The sequence below is a fragment of the Anticarsia gemmatalis genome, chromosome Z, assembly GCF_050436995.1.
Source record: "Anticarsia gemmatalis isolate Benzon Research Colony breed Stoneville strain chromosome Z, ilAntGemm2 primary, whole genome shotgun sequence".
Lineage (NCBI taxonomy): Eukaryota > Metazoa > Arthropoda > Insecta > Lepidoptera > Erebidae > Anticarsia > Anticarsia gemmatalis.
In genome coordinates this window covers 7,011,031-7,034,182 of record NC_134776.1, presented here as the reverse complement: position 1 = coordinate 7,034,182, position 23,152 = coordinate 7,011,031, and the positions used below count along the sequence as shown (strand labels likewise).

At 35.6% G+C, this 23,152-nt stretch overlaps 1 protein-coding gene across 2 annotated transcripts; it reads right to left on the bottom strand.

Annotated features, from left to right (window-relative positions):
- Positions 1-1,727: 1,727 nt before the first annotated feature.
- Positions 1,728-23,012, bottom strand: LOC142986167 (cilia- and flagella-associated protein 69-like). Of its 2 annotated transcripts, none has more exons than XM_076134476.1 (20): positions 22,608-23,012; positions 20,383-20,534; positions 19,705-19,891; positions 15,843-16,085; positions 15,236-15,361; positions 14,763-14,892; positions 11,673-11,812; positions 11,199-11,353; positions 10,673-10,857; positions 9,688-9,851; positions 8,947-9,178; positions 8,420-8,531; positions 5,719-5,835; positions 5,137-5,248; positions 4,554-4,684; positions 3,992-4,099; positions 3,371-3,501; positions 2,736-2,796; positions 2,237-2,464; positions 1,728-1,859 (listed from the first exon to the last, which is right to left on the bottom strand). In XM_076134476.1, the coding sequence occupies exons 1-20, from the start codon at positions 22,936-22,938 to the stop codon at positions 1,758-1,760; spliced, it is 3,147 nt and encodes a 1,048-aa protein (XP_075990591.1). In that variant the 5' UTR covers positions 22,939-23,012; the 3' UTR covers positions 1,728-1,757. The 2 variants fall into 2 exon arrangements, with proteins under 2 accessions (XP_075990591.1, XP_075990592.1); XM_076134477.1 differs by having other exon boundaries at positions 8,947-9,148.
- Between the last annotated feature and the right edge of the window lie 140 nt (positions 23,013-23,152).

The window sequence follows — 23,152 nt, the reverse complement described above, 5'->3', positions numbered from 1 at the left end:
GACGAACAAAGTATACCTGTTCAATGACCTGACAGAATTATAAAACTATACATTTTTTTAATAGAATTAGTGCAACATATTCTCTAATTAATGCTGATAGGGAATTTTGCTCCATTAAAAGATATATAATACGTTTTCAGTATATAAAATGCATATTGATGGCGGGCCCGTCAAAACGATCGTTGTGTATTTCATCGCTACAAAGTTACGAGTGATTGTTTTGTTTGTACAGTTTACTAAAACGTGCTATTATCTACGTATACTTAACTATGATTAAATAACACATTTGAACTAGGTATAGCGCAGTTGTTTAGAGAACTCAAAACATCAGCACTGGATGAAAGAGACACAGTTGCTGCCATAAATTACCCTAAGACATCTATAAGCACGAAGTATTGCGTCTCTAACAGAATTAGCTACAGCGGTTAATAGGCAACAGTTTTAAAATGAATGTGCCTTAGTAATTACTTGACATCGTGACATTGTATGCAAGTACACACAATGTGTGGATGCGGAACATGCAAAAGTAGTATTCAGAGTTTAGTCTCTTTCTTATCTTATTCGTTCTTTACAGCCTACTCCTGTGGGAACAATGTATTGTTGTAAGTATGTATGTATGTACTATCGAACAAACTGAATCATGACCCACCATGTGCTCATTTTCTAAAACACGTCTATATACGCGTAGGTCGAAATTGGCTTGCACCTACGTTTCCTTGGTGATGAATTTGTTATCTGTCATTATTGCGACAAATCTTTGTGCGCCAATACAATAATGCTTTCCTACCGTTTTCAACAGGCTCCGTGGCGTAGTGGGTTGATGTTACGACTGCGACGCGTCAGGAGTGGGTTCGATACCCACTCGGGACATGGTTTATTCGGCCCTTATAGGAAATAATGTTACTATAAAAATTAAAATAATATAGGGTAACCAGCATAGTTATTACCCGGTTAAGGAATTGATACACAATTTTGGTCAATAGTATCTTTATTTAGTAAAACATTGACTTAAACTCTATTATATTATATCGCAACTTAAATATTCTTTCTAAAAGAACATCAGTCGTTTATTTCAATAACTTTATACTAATTCAATATAAAACATTTAAAAACAAGCAATACTAGCGAATACTGTTAATTCAAATGTGTTATAACAACAATTGCAACAAACTTACCTACTTTTTCTTTTCGAACTACACACCTGTCGCACAAACGTCGGACATGAGTTCTATAAATTAAAATGTTACCAATATTCTGAAAGTGACATATATCGCAATTAATTTAAACTGGTTACTTTAGAAATTAAAATAAACGTATTATTCCTTAACATTGGCAATCACTGTATGATGGGCAATGACTATAGTGGTTACCCTAATCGTTTCACAGATTTCTAAATGACGTGCTATTTGATATTTGACACAAATAGGTTTTTTTCACAGTGAAAAGAGTTTAGAATATTTACATTCTAGATTCAAATTAAGAGTGATTTATCGGAAACGTATCTACGTACTGTAATAACAAAGGTCAAAGTTGCCTGTAGTCGTAATACATCATAACACAGTCGTATGCATGTTTAAAATGTCCTAAGTGCAACTTTGACGATAGAGACGAAATTCTTACTGTTTTGACGGTGTCAAGCGAATTATCGGCAAAATGGGTCATGATTCAGTTGGTTCGATAGTACATCTACTGATATCTGCAAACTTAAATGATTAAATCTTGCTTACCGCGTGTTTAGTTCTACCGACGTATAATGGTTATTCACTGCTCTGATGTTCGGACGTCGTGCTCACATCAGCTAAGTAAGGCTGGTTCTTTGATTGTATGCTGTAAACTTTCACGTTCTGCCCAGTGATGTTCTGAAATAATAACAATATGGGAATATGGAATGGTTTCATGAAAAAAACCCTGCCAGACTTCGTTTGGGTATAAATTACAATGTTATCCCATCAATCCCGTAATCACCAATCTCTCGGGGGAATTTGGGGTCGTCACATCGCATCAAATGTTGTTCTAACATTTACAAACACATTAGAAAATAATTATCGAATTTTTGGTGTAGTACTTTCAAAGTTATGCATACATTTCAAGATTCATGTTATAGTTCCTCATTTTTTTAATTTAAAATTACTACTATTTGCACTTTTGGGAAGCATCTGTAATCAACAGTTAAGAAATACGTCCTAAACTAAACTCGATCGTGACCTCAAATAGTAAACAGTAAGGTAACACTTACAGCATCGTCAAACGGTGGTTTAAAAGTCCTAAGCACTTGAGCTTCATGTCGTTTGGTGAACACGCTGCGGCGATGATGTGCGTATACTGCATCATGTAGTAGTGCGTGAGTGAACCGGTGCCTGTCCGCCGAGCGAGCGACGCAGCGAACAGTCTTCAACGCGTCCAGAGCTATGTTCAGACGAATACGGCCGAGGAACGCGTATAAGGAGTTCTCCTCATCAGTATCCTGTTTTTTTAGATAGATTTTTGTAAGAAGAGAGCAAGCTGTATCCAGCAATGGGATAGATAAATGGTAACAATTGGGATTCGATTATTTATTTACTGATGAGATTCAATAATGTCTAGTTAGATGTATATTTAGTGGCTTTTTGAAGATATATTAATGGATATTACTGTGAATGGAAACTGCCTTGTAATATGAGAAACAATATATTTATCTACCAGTTAGTAAATACACGGATTGATTCAAGATAAAATATATAGAAAAACATAAGTACCTTTTTTCGTTCACGTTCAATGACATCCTCCTGCTGTCGTTGTATTTCTTTAGCCCAACCCCTGAAACGGAATAATTGTGTATTTAGCCTTCAAAGACTATGATTATTATTATACTTTCATTGTTTAATTTGATTATTTGATAATTATTACTACACTAGGTCTAGGGACGTTCTTAAATCAGAATCAATCTAATAGTTACCGCGATTTTATTTACATAAATTTTGGACACAGAGCCATGTTAGATGCTAATTTTACACATTTTAAATATAAGAATCAACAATAACTCTGTTTGATATTCTTTTTTCATTTCATTGCATTCAGTAGGTACTTTTTTTTTATTAAAAAAAAAGACAACTACCGCATTAAGAATTGCTCTTGTGTAGCGGGGACTTTAACAGACATACAAAAAACGGACACAAAGTATAACCAGACTCGAAACAATTATTTGTGGATCGCACAAATAATTGTTCCATGTGGGAATCGAACCCACGACTTCCCGACGCAATGGTAGCGGAGTAGTGACCTAAACCACTGCGCCACGGAGGCAGCCAAATACGTAAACTTATTATAAATTGGCAGTGATGACCATTATCTCGATTAAACTAGACGATATAACAGAGTAAGTATAACTCACATGCCAATATTAAGAAACTCATCCAGTATAACGCTGTCCTGGTGCACAAGGCCGGGGCTCTGCGTGTGGGTCTCCGTCCACGCCTCGTTCAGCTTCAGCGTGAGGTAGTGGGAACAGAGGACTAACACCGCCTGCCAAAATATTTAGTTCAACAAAAAATTAAGGTTTCTAGTCTATTCTATCGTATAGTTAGTGGTCAACTTAGTGTCAAAGATGTTTAAGCCGCTCGAAAGGCCTTTGACATGGTTTAACAACCGTTGTGTTAGTTGACAACCACCGAAACCGACGTTTTGCGAGCCCTTTGAAGTACGGAGACGCTCAGTTCAAATACCACAATGCGGTCAGCCATCTGTGGAGTGACTGCGCCAAAGGTTGCTTAACCCACATATCGTTTACCGACCGGTAAGTACAACTGGCTATGAGCGCCGCAATAGATTAAGGTAGAACTATACATTAAGGTAGAACTCATTGACTGACTGCTTGACTGATTGACTGCCTGTGGCGTGGTCAGTAGCGAATACGACTGAATACACTACTAACATAAATGAATGAATAAATTATAAAATAATTATAAATAGGTATCTATAAAAAATATTTTACCAAATGATGTTAAATACTGACCTCATCTTTCACATCTAGTTTGATATTCTTGTATAAATTGTATGCTTCATCAGCAAGTGCTACTTTGTTCTCCAAGTCTTCAGACAAGAGGTGGAGCAACGAGAACGTCTGCAACATCAAGTGTCATAAGTTTTACACAGACTGGATGCATGTTAAACAAATAGATAACCACAATTTAATTTTAAACAGCGCCATTCTTTTCAAAAACTCGAAATAGAAATGAAACTTCCTCATAAAACAGTATTAGTAAATCTAAAAATCGTTTTGTAGTAGTTATTCCTGTATATCGCAACTGCAAACATACCGAAAGACAGTTGCGCTGCTGTATCATATGTACTGAACCACTAACAATTTTTTTTGTAGTTAATTATATCAATATACATTTGATTGGTTACAGCCTGTTTACCCGTAATTGACAGTCGGATGAGACAAAGTCTTAGTCTCAGTAACAAATCGGAGTTTGGCCACATCCCCTGTATTTATCAGTAGGCTGTATTATATGGGAGAAACATACATTAATTAGTTATAACTATTACGATCGATAAATAAGAATAAATCCTACCTTAGACATCCGAGAGCCAGCCATTTCCCCGGCCGTCACACACACGCGAGTGCGATGACTCATGCTGTACTCTATATCTTGAGATCCCACCGTCTCCTTAGCTATCGTTGTTCTTATAGGACACAGCAAATCTGTAGGATAGATGAGATATTAGTTTAATTAATAAACATAAGTGGCCAATCACTTGGCCAGCGACATAGACTTAAGGTCTATCCCCTTTCTCTCACTATGGAAGGTGACCCTTGCTTCCAACGAGGTTTTAGGTGGATGTTTCTTCCAAAATTAAAGACTGCACTCAAAAATAATGCACATTTTGTAAAATATTTTACGCTAAATATTGTGTAGTACGGTTTGCATAAAGATCGAAGGCGCTAATAGCGCAGTGGTAGTGCGAGTTACCACGTATCTGTTGCTGCGGTCGTGTTTTAATTTTAGCATAAAACAAATTTTGTGTGACCCATAAATCCCTTTTTCGGATCCTATTACACTTTGCATACTTACTTGTTCCCCGCAACACAACATCAATTGTTGCAGGTGAAACCGTTTTGTAAAATATGTTGTTTCTAATTAAAAACTAAACTACCTTGTAAAACTCCGTCGTGGCTTAATTTTACTCCAGCTTTAATACAACCATCTCGGAATATAGCTGCCAGTAGCGAAGCTATTGTCGCCCCTCGCTTGACAATAGGCGAGTTCTGAAATAATTTGATGTAGAAAGCTAACGAGCAAATTATGTGGTACTCTATATCTAGCATCTACTATAGCAAGTCTTCAATTACATATAATACAGCAAATCTTTATCACTCTGTGTGTTTACTACCTAGATTAATAGTGGACAAGTGTATTACTGCCACAAAGAGGCTGTGATAGTATTTTGTCTCCTGATGGTAACATCCATGACTTTATGTACGTATGTCTTATTATATTTCAAGTTGAGTTAGGTGCTACGAAGCAGTCCTTAAATCCAGTAAAGAAGTTACTATCAATTTAAAGATTTAAAAAGTAATAATGTGATTACAAAAACCAAAAAAGCAGTAATTACCTATTTTAAAACCACTCCATTTCGCAAATTCATAAACTAAAGCGTACTTCCTTTGTTTCACCGAGAGCTAAGGTAATATAATCCAATCAACAGCTGTTACTTAATAACTTGAGGTTCACTCACCGCATTAGCGGCTCCGAAGTTAGCTCGCCAGGTGGTCAGCTGGCCGACTGCGTCGCCGGCGCGGGCAACGTCGCATAATATTGCTAGTGCTATACATTGCACCGGCGATCGTGTCATCTGTCATTATAAAGCATTTTTTAGACTACGTTTTGGTTTAAAAGCTAATAAGTAATAATGTACATTCAGATTTATTTACTAGTTATTAAAAAAAAAAACGATATAAATAAATATTTAAGTGTAACTTTGCCTAATCATTAAGTCAATTGGTAAAAGATTAATATCTTATCTTATTCTTCGAAAGTGTGTAAGTTGTCTGGCTTCAGACTTTCAGTGCAGACAATGCATGTGTCATAATTAAGCATTTAGTGACAGCTAAAAACTTCGGTTACCATTATCTTAGAATATATTTATGCCTAAAAGTCTCATCTACTACCCGATCACAGTAAACAGTGTAAAAAACATATATTTCATAAGTTCATAGCATGATGTCCTTAATAAAAGTTTCATTCACAGTTTTGTTCCCGAGATATCAGCCAATTAATCGAGTAGTCTACAGTCGCTATTGAATCACGGCCTCTCAATAAATCGTAACGTCTTACTCTTACTCTACAATTAAACACTCTCACCGATCGTGATCGCTAAATAATAACTTTTGTACCTTCATTTATATTTCTGTTAATTAAAAGTAATGTAAAACTATTTCCGACCTTATGACGCAATCATAAAAAGGTTTTTGCAAAAACATTTATTCGAAAGTAATCAAGGGTTTATTGTTTTAAGCCAAGTTATTTATAAAAGACTGAGATCTAAATATACTTTTGTCCGTTATCTACCGTTGAAAGGAAAGTAACATTGGTTTGCAAAACAGTTTAACGTCTCCACAAATCATGTGACCCATCTCATATCCCGGACAACGGTTCTCTAACTATTTTTTTGCTACAATATTCAATTATTTAGAATAGCAACTTATCTTAGCAAATTGGATACAAATATACCAGTTTTCTGGTCCAAGTTGCATTATCTGAAGCAGTTTTTTTAAACATATTTAAGTATGCGAGACTGTTTGCGATTCAAAAAGAAAAATCCTTTTTTCCACTCAACAAGATGTTAGTTCATTAAAAATAATATAATTTGCTTTCACGGTGAAAGAAAACATTTGATGAAACCTTGTATGCCTTAAATTAGCCAGCGTGGTGGACTAAAAGCTCTCGTCGGACAGTCACGGGTTAAATTTATACAATATTTTATTTCAACTATTGGGCTTTCATTCTTACTCCATATTGCGCCTGCAGTTGCCATTTACCGTACTGTCTTGTGCACTAAAGTATTGAATACCATTCCACAACTGTCCAGGTCGTGAAACAGCTCAAGTGAAATTACAGATATGATTTACGGGTGCTCAAAACTTTGAGAGCCGTGAGTCTTGATAGCAAAAGAAACGGTCACTAACTATCAGCGTTTACTTCAATTGAATAGTCGTTGTCGGAAGTCATGGCAGTCACGATCCCCTTCGAGAATGCACGTCTCTTTTATCCCTCTTATATTACATCTGTATAAAGCTTTGCGGTTTAACTACCTGATTGTTAGTCATTAGATAATGTGTCTATCAATATGTTTTCATTGATATTAGATATTGTAATACCACATTATTATAAGGCGATTGATAAAATCGTGACATTACTGCCAGCCTTTTACGGCCTCTTTTGTACGTTTTCCAAATTGGTTTTCGGTTTAGTAATTGTCATAATTATAGGTGTAAACTGTTAACCTAAAACAATTCTTGTTTTGATTTCAATTCATATTTTGTTTACATCCTCGCCTCAGCACCGATTTTCCCCAATACCGAATTTAATACCTAAGCTACTAATGTTTTCATGAACTACGAATAAAGACTACATAAATAAATACGCGACGCAATAATTTTTTTTTCCATTTGGTGTGGCAATCGTATTCAGGAAAAGGTTTTTTTAAAGAACGAGATGAATGAAAACAAATTTCCGTTGTGATGACAGTGAACACAAATCAATCGGTATTAGAGCTAGTCTAGGCTGGTGTACAGTTCGAATGGGATACATCCTAGTAATTACAAGATATTGAGAATTGATATTAAACCTTCGCATAAATCAACGCGATGTGAAAGTAGGTGTCCAGTATTCCTTGTATGTGTGGCCGAGAGCAGGCCCCACTCGCTATCAAGTAGTAAATATAATCGACAACGCAAGTAATACCCACTTTAGAGATCTAAGCAATTATAAATTGAGTTTGTTTCATCGTATTTTATACATTTAATTGGCAATTTTAAAACAATTTCTCGAATCATAGAACATCTATCGCATTTCAAGGTAGTTGTAGTCTTAACGATGGGCAATATAAATACGGAGGACTATAATTAATTATGTCGATTATAAAAAAATAGAAACTTTAGAGAATAGAGTTTCTTGCTATGAAAATGTTGTGTTTTTAGATTATCTCGCGATAGTTTAGGCAAGTATTAAGTTTTGCCAATACGTTAGCATTTTAAAGTTCTTATGAATTAAGAATTAATTTATTAAGTGGCATAGCCCACCTTTCATAAATCCCACATACATACAAACAATACTATTTTAAAGGTTATTCTCAAGTATGTTATTTACTTCTGAACCTGTTGTTGGACTAGAGACTCAGACCCTTAACAGTTAAACAAGTGCTATTCTATACTCACTGCAATAATATCTAGCAGCTTATAAATTCCATTGTTGGCGATAAATTGCTCCCTGTTCTGCTGCCTCCATATGACTGCTTCCCAGATGAAGTTTAACAGAGATATCATCCATCTGTCAATGAATAAGATGAGATAATGTATTGGCAACATACATACAGACCTACAACGTACATACATAAAATCACGCCTAATTTCTAGAGAGGTAAGCAGAGACCAAAAAACGCTACTTAGTACGATCCTTACACATCCAAACATCTTGTCATACTAGCACTCATAACTTTTAAACTCTCGCGTTGCTAGCACTGTCAGGATCGCACAAATAATTGATCCGTGAGGGAATCGAACTGACGATCTCCCGACGCAATGGTAGCAGGGTGGCAACCTTAACCATTGCGCCGGACACAGTCAAAATTCTCTAATCAATTATCGCTTTAGACATAAATATTATTAAAAAATATTCTCGTCACTGTCCTGCAGTTAGCCGTTATACATTTCCATTCAAACACCCCGAAAATGGAAGTGCTCACCTGTCACTAACAATATAATGTTTTTCCAAGGAATATAGTACAACGTCAAGCATCTTTCTGGCTATAGTGTTGACTGACTTGGGCCACTTGATGTTAGGATACACGCAGCACGACAGGCGGCGGTCGATCTGTGTATGACTCGAGCTCGTCAGGAGTCGCAGGCAGAGAGACATGACTGCTTGACATTTCTCCACCGGCGGCACTTTTTGATTTAACAGTGTGAAGCATAGATCTGTTAGTATAATATCAAAATAGAATCATTTATACACGAACAAATGTTAGTACAAATTAGTCGTTTCAATTAGCAGCGTCGTAGTATTCTTATGAGAAGAGCAAAAAATACTGAAATATTATGTAAAAAGCTGCCAATAATCAGCGTCTGCGATGGAGACTAAATACAGTTATGTGATGAAGTAAACTAATATTACAAGGTTTTTTCAGCGAGTAAGGAAATATATTACTCTTGTAATTGTCTACGGCTCAATTTCTACTATTTGGTGTGTACATTATCCCCCTAAAAGCAATCTAAACAACATAATATATTCAGACAGAAATAGCATCGTAGACTTGTCGGTAAATGATACAATTGTTCGCTTTGAAAAACATCCAAGGCAAACAAGCAAATTGTCATCTATCTATGACCACCGATAGGTTATTGAAACTCGCCATTATTAGGCATGCTGTCTACCGGTTGGAACATAGACACAATAAAATACGACGGATTTTTTATCTAATACTTACGCAAGAGTATTATAATGCCATGTGTATCAAACAAGTCTTGTATAGACGTTTCGCGGACCACGCTCTTCCTTTGATACACGGCAGCCTGAAGGAGCCGCACGCACCAATAAAGAGTTGATATCTCATATGGGCTCTCGGAGTACCATTCTATGTACCATAGTATTCTGGAATACATATTATATACTACATGTACAAATATGCATTGCATCAGAAGTTTGCTGAGAGAAACGAAATTGGCGATTACTGAAAACTAATGCATTGTTATTGTCATGAGGCAAGCGAATTTGTTGAATTATTAACTGTTTTTTTATTCACTTTCTTGTTATTATAGGGTAATTTTTTTTAGTTTTGTGGGTTAAAATAAGTAAAAGAACGTATTTATTTTAGACAAGAATTTATACTCGATCCTATAGAGAGCTTTTCGTTCATGTGTGTTGAAAATTAAACTGCAGAACTATTGTGATCGAAAATTTGTTTATAATACGGGAAACGAAAACCAATAATAAGTCGAATAAGGATTTATTTTTATCAATATTTTATTTATAAATTGGCGGAAATAAAATCATCCAAGCAAATGGTCATATACATATATTATGAATGATTTACTCATTGCCAGCTCATGTCTACTTAGCCGTTTGTTTTTGTTTGCAGTAAAAGTATTTATACTAGTCACGGTTGTTAATAAATAAACGATTGTTGTATAACAATAATTACGCATTTATTTCACGTTTCATAAGAACGAAAAGTAAAATATCAACAAAGTACACATTTGTTTAAAAAATCTATTAAACTGTGGTATCGAAATTCTGAATCTGTATTTTAATATACAAGCTAACTTAAAATAGATAAAAAAATTGTGGGTAAAATTCAGATCCAAATATTTTTCAGGTCCACTGATCGATGTTTCGGGTCTGGTTATGCATTGCAGAGTTATTGGTGTATTAGTTGTCTTTTTAAAAGAAAATATAGCGTTTATTATAATTACCTTCGAACTAACGCATATTCTCTAACCACGCTGGGGTCGCTGTGATGTAGCGTACAGACCAGCGCTTGAAGAGCTACCTTTCTTATCTCAGCGAAATGTGGCGGAGACCAGCGCGCTCTTAGGTGACAAAGACCAGGATCTAATAAGTACATTAGACCTAGGAGCCAATGCTCTGATATCACCATCTGAAAATACCATTGCCTTTTAAAGCCAACGTAATATTAGGTACATAAAGATTTACACAAATGAAACTATTATATTGGTTCAACGCCTTGCGACTCTATGATCGCTCTTTGTAAGTAATATGAGGTGATATTGTAAACATACTAAGTTAGGTACGGGCTAAGGAAATAAGCTTAAACTAGGCAGTTTTACGAGAAAATACTGTGCAGTCTATGTACATGTTAAGTCGCCATATTCACCCCATTTGGTACTAAGAAAGGCTAACAATTGTTTAAAAATAATGAATGTTATTTTATTTATTAAATATTTGATAAAGCAATAATTATATTAATGATACACTTACGTATTTATTATAAGGAAATACTTTGAGTAAGTCTACCACGAAGCATATAAGCACTTTCTTATAGAGCACATCTTGCTGCATGGTGTTAAATTCTACCGTTCTCAGCCATTTGTAATTAGGAGGTACTTCGGTAAACACCGCGAGAGCTATTATATCTATTAAAAATAACAACAAATTAGTACATAACATATAAGTGAGTACAACTTTATTACTGAATACTAGCTAGCGTCTGAATTAAGTACGTGAACATGAAAGAATTATCTAGAATACAAATCCTTTAAAATCCCTAACATAAAATATACAGTCAATTTTTTTCCAAATCAAGTGACAGGATGCGCTACCAATCTTTGGAAATTATAGCGTTCCTTTTATTTGCTTAAGTCCTATACCTATGTTATACTCAACATTGGGTACAATAAACCTACGGATCTGCGTTGTTCTATTTATTTAAAAAGTAAGGAAATATAAACTTACCAGGCATTAGCATTGAAGACATTCCCGTCAAGCGATTGCCGAAGCACTTAATCAATGTTGCCGCTATAACAGTGAGCGTACATCGTTGATGACGGTGCTCCTTAGCGCGAACCTCGTACCGGTATCCCCAAACGAAATATCTAGGAGACAAACCGGCTTTATATTTACAGTACAGCAATTTAGAGTAAGATCCCAGAGCTGCCAGACCTACGTCATTTTAGCAAAGCTGAAATTTTGAGGATTGTTAGTATAAAGGGTCTGTTAAGAGGTATGCACATCCACTACCTTGAAAGCGGGGCCGTTTCTGAGGTAGCGCGGAGTGAAGGTGCGTAAAAAACGACCCAACCTACGTTATAGTAGCAAAGTTGGTTTTCAGATATGTTATTAATGATATTATGTAGAATTAAAATTGACTATTGCCAGACCGTTTCCCGGGGCCATTACTTCTGCCAGACGCCTTAAATGTTGTTAAAAAATGAGGTCAACTACGTCATAGTAGCAAGCCTAAATTTTATATATGTTATTAAAGGTACAATTTTAAGACCCCCTGTATGCGGACAGACCATTCCGCAGGGCCCTTTGTCCCCTAGACGCCATTAAACTTTCCCTATGAGTGCGAGAGTAAGAGCATTATTCATATGCATAAATGAAAAACAATTGAATTAAAAAAATAAAAATTGAAAAATTATTGAATACTAGCTGACCCGCGCATCTTTGCTTGCGTCACTTAAGAGAGATAGGTCAAAATGTTACATAAACGGGTTATGTAACATTTTTCACTGGTACTCTGCTCCTATTGGTCGTAGCGTGATGATATATAGCTTATAGCTTTTCTCAATAAATAGGCTATCCAACAGTAAAATATTTTTTTATTCGCACCAGTAGTTCCTGAGATTAGTGCGTTCACACAAACAAACAAACTTCTCAGCTTTATAAAATTAGTATAGATTAAAAGTACTTGGAGTGTTTAGGAAGATGCTGCACGGCTACAACTTTTCATTAACACGTATACAGTCGGCGATGTGAATGAGAAATTCCACCGGCAAAATGTTAAAAAATTCGACGCAAGTAATTTACCTCCTTGTAAATCTGAATTGCTTCAACAATTTCGACGAGCAAATTATATTGCGGGTGTCTGGAGTAATGCTCATATAAAGCGTCCTAGCATTTTAAGCCCAGCAAATAAAGGGTGGGTTCTAAACGATAACCATTATCATTTTAAGTGGTTTGATGGTGACCAATTGCCAAGTTTCGTAAGCGAATCACTTGAAAACGAATTAGGTATTTTATTTTAACTATAAATTATTTCAATATACCTACTTGTAACTGTTTTCAACATCATTACCTACATTTTTTTTACAGAGAATTCAAGTAACAATGAAGACGATGGTGGAGATGATTTAAATATTCAATTTGATGAGGGAAGTAAGAGCACAGATAATGATGATGATGATGAATGACTACAATTTTTTTTTCATAATTTTTGTGAATAGTGTAAACCATACCTATTTTTAAAATAATTCCCAGAATAATGTTACTTATCTTCCTAAACACTCCAAGTGCTTTTAATCTATACTATATATATATACTATAATATAATAAAGCTGAAGAGTTTGTTTGTTTGTTTGATTGTTTGTTTGTTTGTTTGTTTGTTTGTTTGAACGCGCTAATCTCAGGAACTACTGGTCCGATTTGAAAAATTCTTTCAGTGTTAGATAGCCCATTTATCGAGGAAGGCTATAGGCTATATAACATCACGCTACGGTCATTAAGAGCGGAGTAGCAACGAAAAATGTTACAAAAACGGGGAAAATTTTGACCCATTCTCTTAGGTGGCGCAAGCGAAGTTGCGCGGGTCAGCTAGTCTATACTAATTTTATAAAGCTGAGAAGTTTGTTTGTTTGTGTGAACGCGCTAATCTCAGGAACTACTGGTGCGAATAAAAAAATATTTTACTGTTGGATAGCCTATTTATTGAGAAAAGCTATAAGCTATATATCATCACGTTACGACCAATAGGAGCAGAGTACCAGTGAAAAATGTTACATAACCCGTTTATGTAACATTTTGACCTATCTCTCTTAAGTGACGCAAGCAAATATGCGCGGGTCAGCTAGTATTCAATAATTTTTCAATTTTTATTTTTTTAATTCAATTGTTTTTCATTTATGCATATGAATAATGCTCTTACTCTCGCACTCATAGGGAAAGTTTAATGGCGTCTAGGGGACAAAGGGCCCTGCGGAATGGTCTGTCCGCATACAGGGGGTCTTAAAATTGTACCTTTAATAACATATATAAAATTTAGGCTTGCTACTATGACGTAGTTGACCTCATTTTTTAACAACATTTATGGCGTCTGGCAGAAGTAATGGCCCCGGGAAACGGTCTGGCAATAGTCAATTTTAATTCTACATAATATCATTAATAACATATCTGAAAACCAACTTTGCTACTATAACGTAGGTTGGGTCGTTTTTTACGCACCTTCACTCCGCGCTACCTCAGAAACGGCCCCGCTTTCAAGGTAGTGGATGTGCATACCTCTTAACAGACCCTTTATACTAACAATCCTCAAAATTTCAGCTTTGCTAAAATGACGTAGGTCTGGCAGCTCTGGGATCTTGGTCCAATTGTTTTTATACAGGTTTAAATTAAAAACACTAACAACAAAAGTGGTGGCTTATGAAGTTAGCTATCTGGTCCTGCGAGATATTCGGTTTATTTCAAAAATCAATGTATAACGTTTAGTATTTTAAAAATACAGGCGGAGTAGCAATTTATAAAAAAGAAACCTAGTCTTGAGAAACGAATGATGAAATAATAAACTGGAATGGTTCTAATAGTAATTGAACTAACTAACTCATTACTACTACATTTTGATCAGTCAGACAGGAAGTTTATTGTGAGACAGAATACCAGAGATATTAGTTTAATGAGGGAATCGAACCGCAACCCCTCCTGCGCAATAGGGATAACTTTCCTCACTCACCAAAAAATTGTCAAATAGCATATTCTTGAATATAGTTACGCGCGTTTAAGGTTTTCAATATTACCTGAATAACGCAACAGTTCAGATTTAAAGTTTACCTTAGACTCTCAAAATCGGGACAAGGTAAAAGCAAGGCATATTTGGGGTTCTTTTCGAGATACTCCTTGGTGGTCTTCGCCAAAACCAAGAGGAGGGACAAAGTGGTTGATATGTGTACGCTACTGGCACCTGGTGGTGAGAAAATGAAACTTTTGTCATTTGCCTTGTCATTATTTTTTTTAAAGATAATGAAAGTTATTAGTTTTGCTCGGTATCGCATTTTTTTAATATCCTCCAGATGGTCAGATAATACTTTGGCCGTTATTAAAACAACATAATGATAAATATCATAATGTCTTGCAGCGGCAGGTGCGCTGTACTTGTAATCGGCAGTCCAAGTCGGAAGTGCAATGAGGCAAGGAAAAGTTTGTAAGGAACGTACTATTACTGGCGTTCTTTGGTCTCTGCCTACCCTTTTGAAAAAGGACTGATTCTATATGTATATTTATGTAATTATAATCATTAATGTTACCTAGCTTCACGTTCAAATCTTGACAATCAGCAGGATTGAGCGAGTACACTGGCAAGTCTTCAGGAAAGTCAGGGTTGAACCGATAAAATATGTTCTCTATTATATTTTCTTTCATCATTTCTAAGCCTGTAAATTAGAACAAAGGCGCTTCCTTATTTATTAACTGCTTGTAATAATTTATAATTACGTGTTAGAACTAAGCAGAAATGAAACATAGGTCAAGTTTTACAGATTAATTGTTGTTTTTCTGCTGCAATGAAGTAAGTATAAAAAATCGAAAGCATAATTGCATTGATCAATTATTATTTTCTTGACATCAGATGATAAATCGCAACAGTTGGATAATAATATGTCTGCAACCAGTGGCGCGATTAACTACAGCCTGATTTTCTATAGAGTATCTATGAAGAGCTTGAAATGACATTTCAAATGTTCATGAATAATTAATTTCCTCAGAACATAAAATGATCAGATTTTCGTTCGATTGCTGACCAATATTGTCGGTAGCATTAAGGAAATTCTTCTTCAGTTAAGTTAAAACATGACAATCCTGTAACAAAGCATGCATATACACATATTTTTTCAATAATTACACAAAATTACTTACAGTTATCAACCGTATCGCAAGCCAGTAGTAGAGCAAGATTCATGAAAGTAGGGAACTTGTACGGCGACGCGATTGCTATCATCCTTGACACCACCTGGGTGAGTATGGACGCAGCTGATAGGGTGTGACGTAGCTGTAGAGCCCCTTTACCCCTCGCCTTGTCTGGAGCTGATAGATGCCATGTTAAAGCCATAGACACCAAGTCGAAGAGATGATCCTCCTCAACCCTCATTAAGAGGTAACCTGGAAAAAAAAAATGAATTTGAATACAATCGGACATGTTTACCGATTGCACCTTAAGAGATGCGTTAACATTGCCACGAACAACATTGCCACAAGATGGTCAGCAGCAACGAGGAAGGCCCAAACGGAGATGGCGGGATGACTTGGAAGCGTTCCTGGACGGTTGGCCGTACGCAACAAGCGACCAAAGGAACTGTAAATCTAAAGCACTTGCTCAGCAATGGGACACAAAAAGAGGCTAGATGAAAAAAAATGCAAACAATTGATCAAACTAGGTAAATGACTCTTAAAACTCGTTAAATTAGTTACTTGACTAAGTACTGCAACGATTTATAATTTGAATTGATGCTCAAAGTTACTACATTCGTTACATCACTGTCAAAGAAGAAATGACACCACCAGACTTAAGTGCATTTTAAAAATTGAGTTTCGTTTGAGTACTCAACTAAAAGAGACTTAGATACGAGCAACCCAAATATCAGAGGCGTCAGGCACTCTGGCCCGAAAACTTTTACACGTAATACTCGTACAGTTCTTTGTGAAACGAAAGTAGTCTTCAGACTGAGCCACCAACATTAATAAACTGAATTTACCATCATTCTAGTGACCTAAATAAGTCAAAGCGACATAATAACGATACAGTTTTTGAACGCGACTTCATCAGCATGAACCATTTTTTAAGTAACCAATAGCCTGTTTATACCTAAATCAGATGATTAGTTGGCTACCTTCGTCCCTAGGTTATAAAAGGACTATATAGGTACAGGAGTGACCACTATGACATTAATGGCATGAAATAATCATTAAAAATATGTATTTATGTAGGTAGTTTCAATATGTAGGTTTCTAATAATTTTCGAGTGACGGTGAGGCTAGTAGTTTTTGCGTAAAAGAGTAACAAACAACCACCAATACATTTAACATAACAAACTTTCACGCTTAGAATTAATGTAAGTGCATTCGTACAGTCATATCATTTCGTATAGTTAGCTATCAACCTTGTCAAAACACAGACTGCCCTATAATAAGCCTTCGACTTGACAGAATAATTCCTACTGCTGTCTGCGAGAATGCCTTATAGATAATGTACGTGCGAAATCGCCTTGTGTTGACAGCCGCGATAGTAGAGAAACAGCAAACAAGACAAAGTGCTGAATAAATAAATTGTAATTGAACACTAGAAACTGAAGATATTCAATTTGAGACGTTTCGTGACCGGGCGCGGTTTCAAATTTCAGATTGTACGGCGATATTAAACGTTCTAAACACTACGAAAGTGGAATTAACTACATCGTGTAGTGTAACGTGAGATTTGCATTGAGCCGTGATTTAGCGGTAGTAAACTACTGATCGTGTTTTCGATATCGAGACCTGACAAAATTAGTAAAGAAATCACTGAAACTAAATTTGAAAAACAGACGAAATGCGTTACTTTTGCCAAATTAATTTAATGATCCCATACTGATATTTTTGAGGCTCTAAGAAATCAATATCCATATAACATGCGGTCAAAAATCATCAATACAACATAATTCAACGCTTCCTCAATAGATGGCGTTACTAGTCCTTGATCTTCATCACTGTTGTAAACTCTCATTTCCATCGGTTTAGTTCCGAATCGTCTTTCTTTTGTTTTTTAAAATTACACATTGGTTTTGACGAGGCTAGTTAAAATAGTTTCAATATTGTTTCATGTTTAGTCTCATATGTATTTAATTTTACCGTCGACCTAAATAGCTATTGCTGGTCAAAAATTACTTGACATGATAAGAAAGGGCCAGCCTTAGATAACAATGAAAGTCGTTTACACGTTCGTACTCTTTTCAAAGCTATGTCTAAAATAATATCATGTTTTCTACATAAATTATTCATATTTACCCATCAATTTATAGTACAGTATTCCGTGGTTTGAAAATTACCCATAGAACTTGAGGTAGGCATACCGATGAGTGATATAATTTATCTTAAACATCAAATCTACGACAGTCAATAGTTATATTCAGTTATGTTGTTTCTTTACTTACATAAAAGATTTAATTGAAAATCAACCTCTCTAGAATTGACTATTGAACAAATAGAAATAACCAAGCGAAGTTACACCATAATGATGATGATGATCTTTGACTGATTTCGACCACTTCAACTTTAAACCTAGCTGACAAATACTTAAAAGCAGAAGCAATTATAAGTCACAAGTGACCTTAGGGCCCACGCAACAAGCCGCCCAAAGCGTCACTAAACTATTTACAATTCATAACGCGTATACTCAATAAACAATAGCTAAAAAGGAGTAAAACTCCCTCGAGTGACGACGACATTGTCCTCTTTACTAGCACACTATAGCGTGCCGATACTAACTTGGCCTCAATTCTAATAAATATTAACAACACGAAACTGCGGTATAATTTCGAACGATTTAAGAAAGCCAAGATCAAGAGTGTGGCAATGGTCTAGTGATAGTTTTTCGATGTGATGCTACGGGTTCTTTGAAATAATTCCGTAAGTAAGTCTTCTCGTGTATGAGATCAGCTGGTAGTTAGCTGACGCATTCGTATTTGGTAGTGCCTTTGCACAACTTAAGCTGCAGCAGAAGACATTGTGGGCTCGATTCCTATTCGATATTTTTTACGATCCACTGACGTTTGTTTCGTGTCAGGGTGGATCTACGATTAAGCGTTCCGAGTTTCAGGCGTCTTGTAGATTTCATAAAATCCCCAGCTACCTTAATTGCTAATTTATACCCTTGTAAAAACTGACGGATATTTTATTCAATAACGGTTTTTAAATCTGTATACTTAATATGTAACGTTATTTCTGTTTTCAAAACCCTAAAATAATAAGAACAGCACGTAAACAAACTTCTTTTGCAACATTACTCACTATAGTTAGTTATATTCAGTGTTGGGTCAATCAACTAATTTTTTCAATCAATTGATTAGTCATGACTAATTTAGTCATGAATTATTTAGTCATGATTGAATTAATCATGAGTAAAAATAATAATCATAATCATGATTAAATAAATTAGTCATCAATCATTTAATGATTAAATGACTGATGACTAATTTATTGTATTTTTGTATGATGATTAAACTAAAAAAAATAATTCAGGTGACATAATTTTAGTTTAATTGAACACATCTATAAAACTATAACTGATCACCACATTAAGTTGACTGAAAGAAGATAATTCCATTATTTATAAATTTGATTTTCAAAACGCGTAGTTTTAAAAAGCAATTTAAATTATTTTAAACTAAATTAGCCCGAACTTATTTTTGCAAATGTGTACCTGTGTAAATAAAATAAAAAAAAACTGATTCTGTTGTAAAACTAGCTTTAATTAAAAACCTGTGATTAACAAATCAACAGTCATGGAACGTAGACTTGAAAAGCTTAGTTTTATTTAACTTTTATTTTTAGTCATTAAAATTTTAGTCATGATTGAATAACTAACACTAACACTAATTAATCATCAATCACGACTCATGATTGAATTTTTTTAGTCATTATTCATTAGTCATGACTAAATAATTTAATCTTAATCATCAATCATCAATCAAACTAAATTTTGCCCAACACTGGTTATATTACAATAGTAGGTACATAAACATTTTACCCATGAAGCCAATGAAGTCAGATATATTCTCAAAGTACGTGATGACGTCAGAGTTGGCGTTCAACAGGATCGGTTTCATTAAATTCCTCAGCAGGAGCTCCAGACCTTCCTTCAAGACTGGCAGTTTATGTACCGTCTCCACTAAGTAGTCCACTATTATGGTGATACTGGGCAACACATCCACTCTCTGCATTCATCGTTTAGGAAAGAAATTTCAAGATGATTGAAAAAAGGCTGCAACGTAATCGTCAAAGGTACTGGTTAAGTTTCTAGCCGCGATTTGTCAATTGACTTCTTAAAACTATTATTAAATACCTATATCATAATTTTATGCTTTTATGCTTACACTATGAAAATGGCTCCAATTGTCAATAAACAGCGGTATTTGGATCCTTAAGAACCCTGCCACACTAGGACCCCATGGCGGCGTCGCTGACTAACTTATCTAAGCAGTTAATATTGAAAAGTCACGTTGCCACACCGTCGCCACGTGAGGTAGGTGACATACATTTATTGGATACGCAGCCAGCGATGCCGCCATGGCGTCCTAGTGAGACAGGGCGCTTAAAGTTATATTAATGGTAGCTAGATAAAAACTGCACTTTTCTTAGGATATTCAAAAGTTAGCTGTAAGTGCAATGAATAATAGTTTATTAGTGTGGTTAATTATAAGGATACATATCCATAGCTGCTTGTTCGAGCAAGGTCGCGCAGATGTGCCTGTAAGCGATCCAGCTGCTTCGGTGCGGTTTCATCTTGTACTAAGAACTCGAGTTTCTTCGCCATCTCCCAGTCGTAAGACGGGGCACATTCGTCGTTCCATTTGCGATCTGAGAAACAAATATAGCTACGTACATATATACTACCCCACAAAGATGTAGGCAGAGGTGTAATACACCCACGTTTTGCCATTAACAATGTTCGTCCGTCCCATTCAATAGGGGCGAGACTATAGTCATTTACCGGCCATGTTGAAAAGCTGTTCAAAAGTAAATGAGTTAGATGATTTTAGGTCCGGTGATCAGCCTAAGATTTATTTTAAAAAAGCACCGCTCTAGAAACTAAAATTGCCATTTCAGATGTCATATGCAAAATATTTTGACGCTTTCTTGAATTAAATTCAAATTATAATTCATAAAAAAGAAAATTCTGAGACGAACCACTAGACGTAATTAAGAGAGTCACGACTTTATAGACAATAAACATGCAACAGTTTTTAAGACGTTTTACTTTTAACTGCCATTAATTGTCTTACTGCTGCATCCTAAACGCTATTAGAAATCATGAATAATAAAACGAAGAGGAAATACGCAGCAGATAATTCTAATTTACATGTCAAACATTACTGGAGATTTCTACTGTAAATTGTAGGTGCGTGACTCGGCTCGTGTGTTCATGACCATAATTGTCTAAATTTTAACCTGTGCCTGTCCGTCTTCGAACGATCATCGCAACGTAAGGGCATTGCTGTGTGTGTTAAATATTCGGATAATCAGAGTTGATATAAACACGCTACTGGGCCGCATTATACTTTTGCTGTGATCATTGCTAAATAGCAAATTGCAAACAAGATTATGAATACACAGCAATAATAGGACAATGACATTTTGAAACCATAATATCAATTAGGGATTGTCGCAAATTCCCAAATCGTATAACGTATTTAAATAATATTCAGCAACTTATTACCATATACGATTTATCGCCGGTTTGAGGACACAGTTCTAAGAATGAAGCCGATCTGTTAAGTTGTCTTGAATGGGCTGAGTCTGTGGCAACTAAATAATGTATGCGAATGGAACAATAGCTGTATTTACAGGTCAGGTCGACATTGGTTCGAGAAATTATGATAGTTGATTAAAACGGTAAGTGGGCGAGGGAAAGCGCACTTTAATTTAATAAAAGGACAAACGTTCTATTTGTTTACAGTGCACTTTCATAAATACTGTGCCGATGACTTTCTCAGCGACTAAAACAGTTGAAACAGTAGACAATGCGGACTACATAGGGAACTGATAAACGATTTTGAATAGACTGTATTGATGGAGACTGCCTCTATAGCCCAGTCGGTGGTGTATAAGACTGCTGATCACGAGGTCCCGGGTTCTTTCATTCATGTCGGGTATTTTCTGGTTTATATTAGATTTATTTTAGCCTGGAGTTTTAAATTGTGGTCGGTAAATGGCAATAGGCTCGCCCCCTATTAATGGCGAAACGTGGGTGTATTTCTAACACCTTAGGATATAACAGGCATGATGTTATGTGTTGATGAAGCTTAAGTATAAATAAATAAATAGATTCAAAATTGAAATAAATAAATATATTTATTTATATGGTAACATGACGCAGTTTCCTTCTTCTGTGCCAGATTTCCTTCCGAGTTGATTTAAAATATTTATTTATAATGATGGTGGTTAACAGGAAATCGTCGGTAACAGCCCGGATATTGGACGTGGAGCTGATCGTTATTGATGGGCCTATCACTTAGCACTTAGTAACAAGTCTGTGAGGGTATGACGTTCTCTTATATTTTATGAGAGTAGCTACAGTAAGCTAGATTAGATAATAAGTAATTAGTTTATTAATCTGTTCTTCCTTTCTTTCTTTTGTAGTCTTGGCTTGTTAACAAAGCTTGTTTTACTCTAAATAGGAATGATAATGATTGCAACCAGGTTTTATTATAAATGTGTCGTATATACTATATACTACCTGCGTTAAAAGATTCAATGCAATAGGCTAATAAATGTGTTATGTTCTGCTCTTATTTGTGTTAAAAGAACAAAAAGGTCATTCTTTACTCAGTAAGGTGATGACAATGACAAAGCAGAAGCCTTAAATTCCATCACACAATTATTTCTATGTTAATCAGTTTGTATGCTATTTTATACTTATTTAAAAATTACCTAGAGGAATAGGGTCCAACTTCTTCAAGAAATTCCTCTTCAAAAGTCCCTCTTTAGTATACTGCTTGCCAACACAACCGAACGTGGCTGTTGTTGAAATTGATTCTGATATGTTGAGATACTGGTTCTCTGTTATACGCCTAATTACATCTTCATGTCTATCCTTTCGGAAGTATTGTGTGTGAGAAGAGCTCACAGAAGTGGAACAGTGTCCGCGAGCCTTCTTCTTCGGTTCTTCCGTCTTCACAGATTCCTCTTTGCTACCTTTCTTCTTAGAATCCTCTGTACTCGCCACCGTTGGCGTCGTGGGATACGAAGAATCCTTATCCATGTTGAATGTACGTAGTCAGTATTGATTAACGTAATTACCAATACGCAATGAGAAACAAGTCCAATATTTGTAATTCAAATACGTCAAATGCTGTCAAATACGAGCATTGACAGGTCTCAGACGCTATGTTTTTCGTCGAACGTCTAACACATCAAATAGGTTTAATTAGGCTAATTATTAAAGGTTGAAGTAATAAGAAAACGAAACAAAACGT

Excerpts from the sequence above, each read along its gene's own strand:
- LOC142986167 (XM_076134476.1), bottom strand. The coding sequence starts at position 22,938 with ATGGATAAGGATTCTTCGTATCCCACGACGCCAACGGTGGCGAGTACA. Across the intron at positions 4,685-5,136 it reads CCACGACGGAGTTTTACAAG|ATTTGCTGTGTCCTATAAGA; the intron begins GTAGTTTAGTTT and ends TCTATCCTACAG. Across the intron at positions 1,860-2,236 it reads AACCACCGTTTGACGATGCT|AACATCACTGGGCAGAACGT; the intron begins GTAAGTGTTACC and ends TTATTATTTCAG.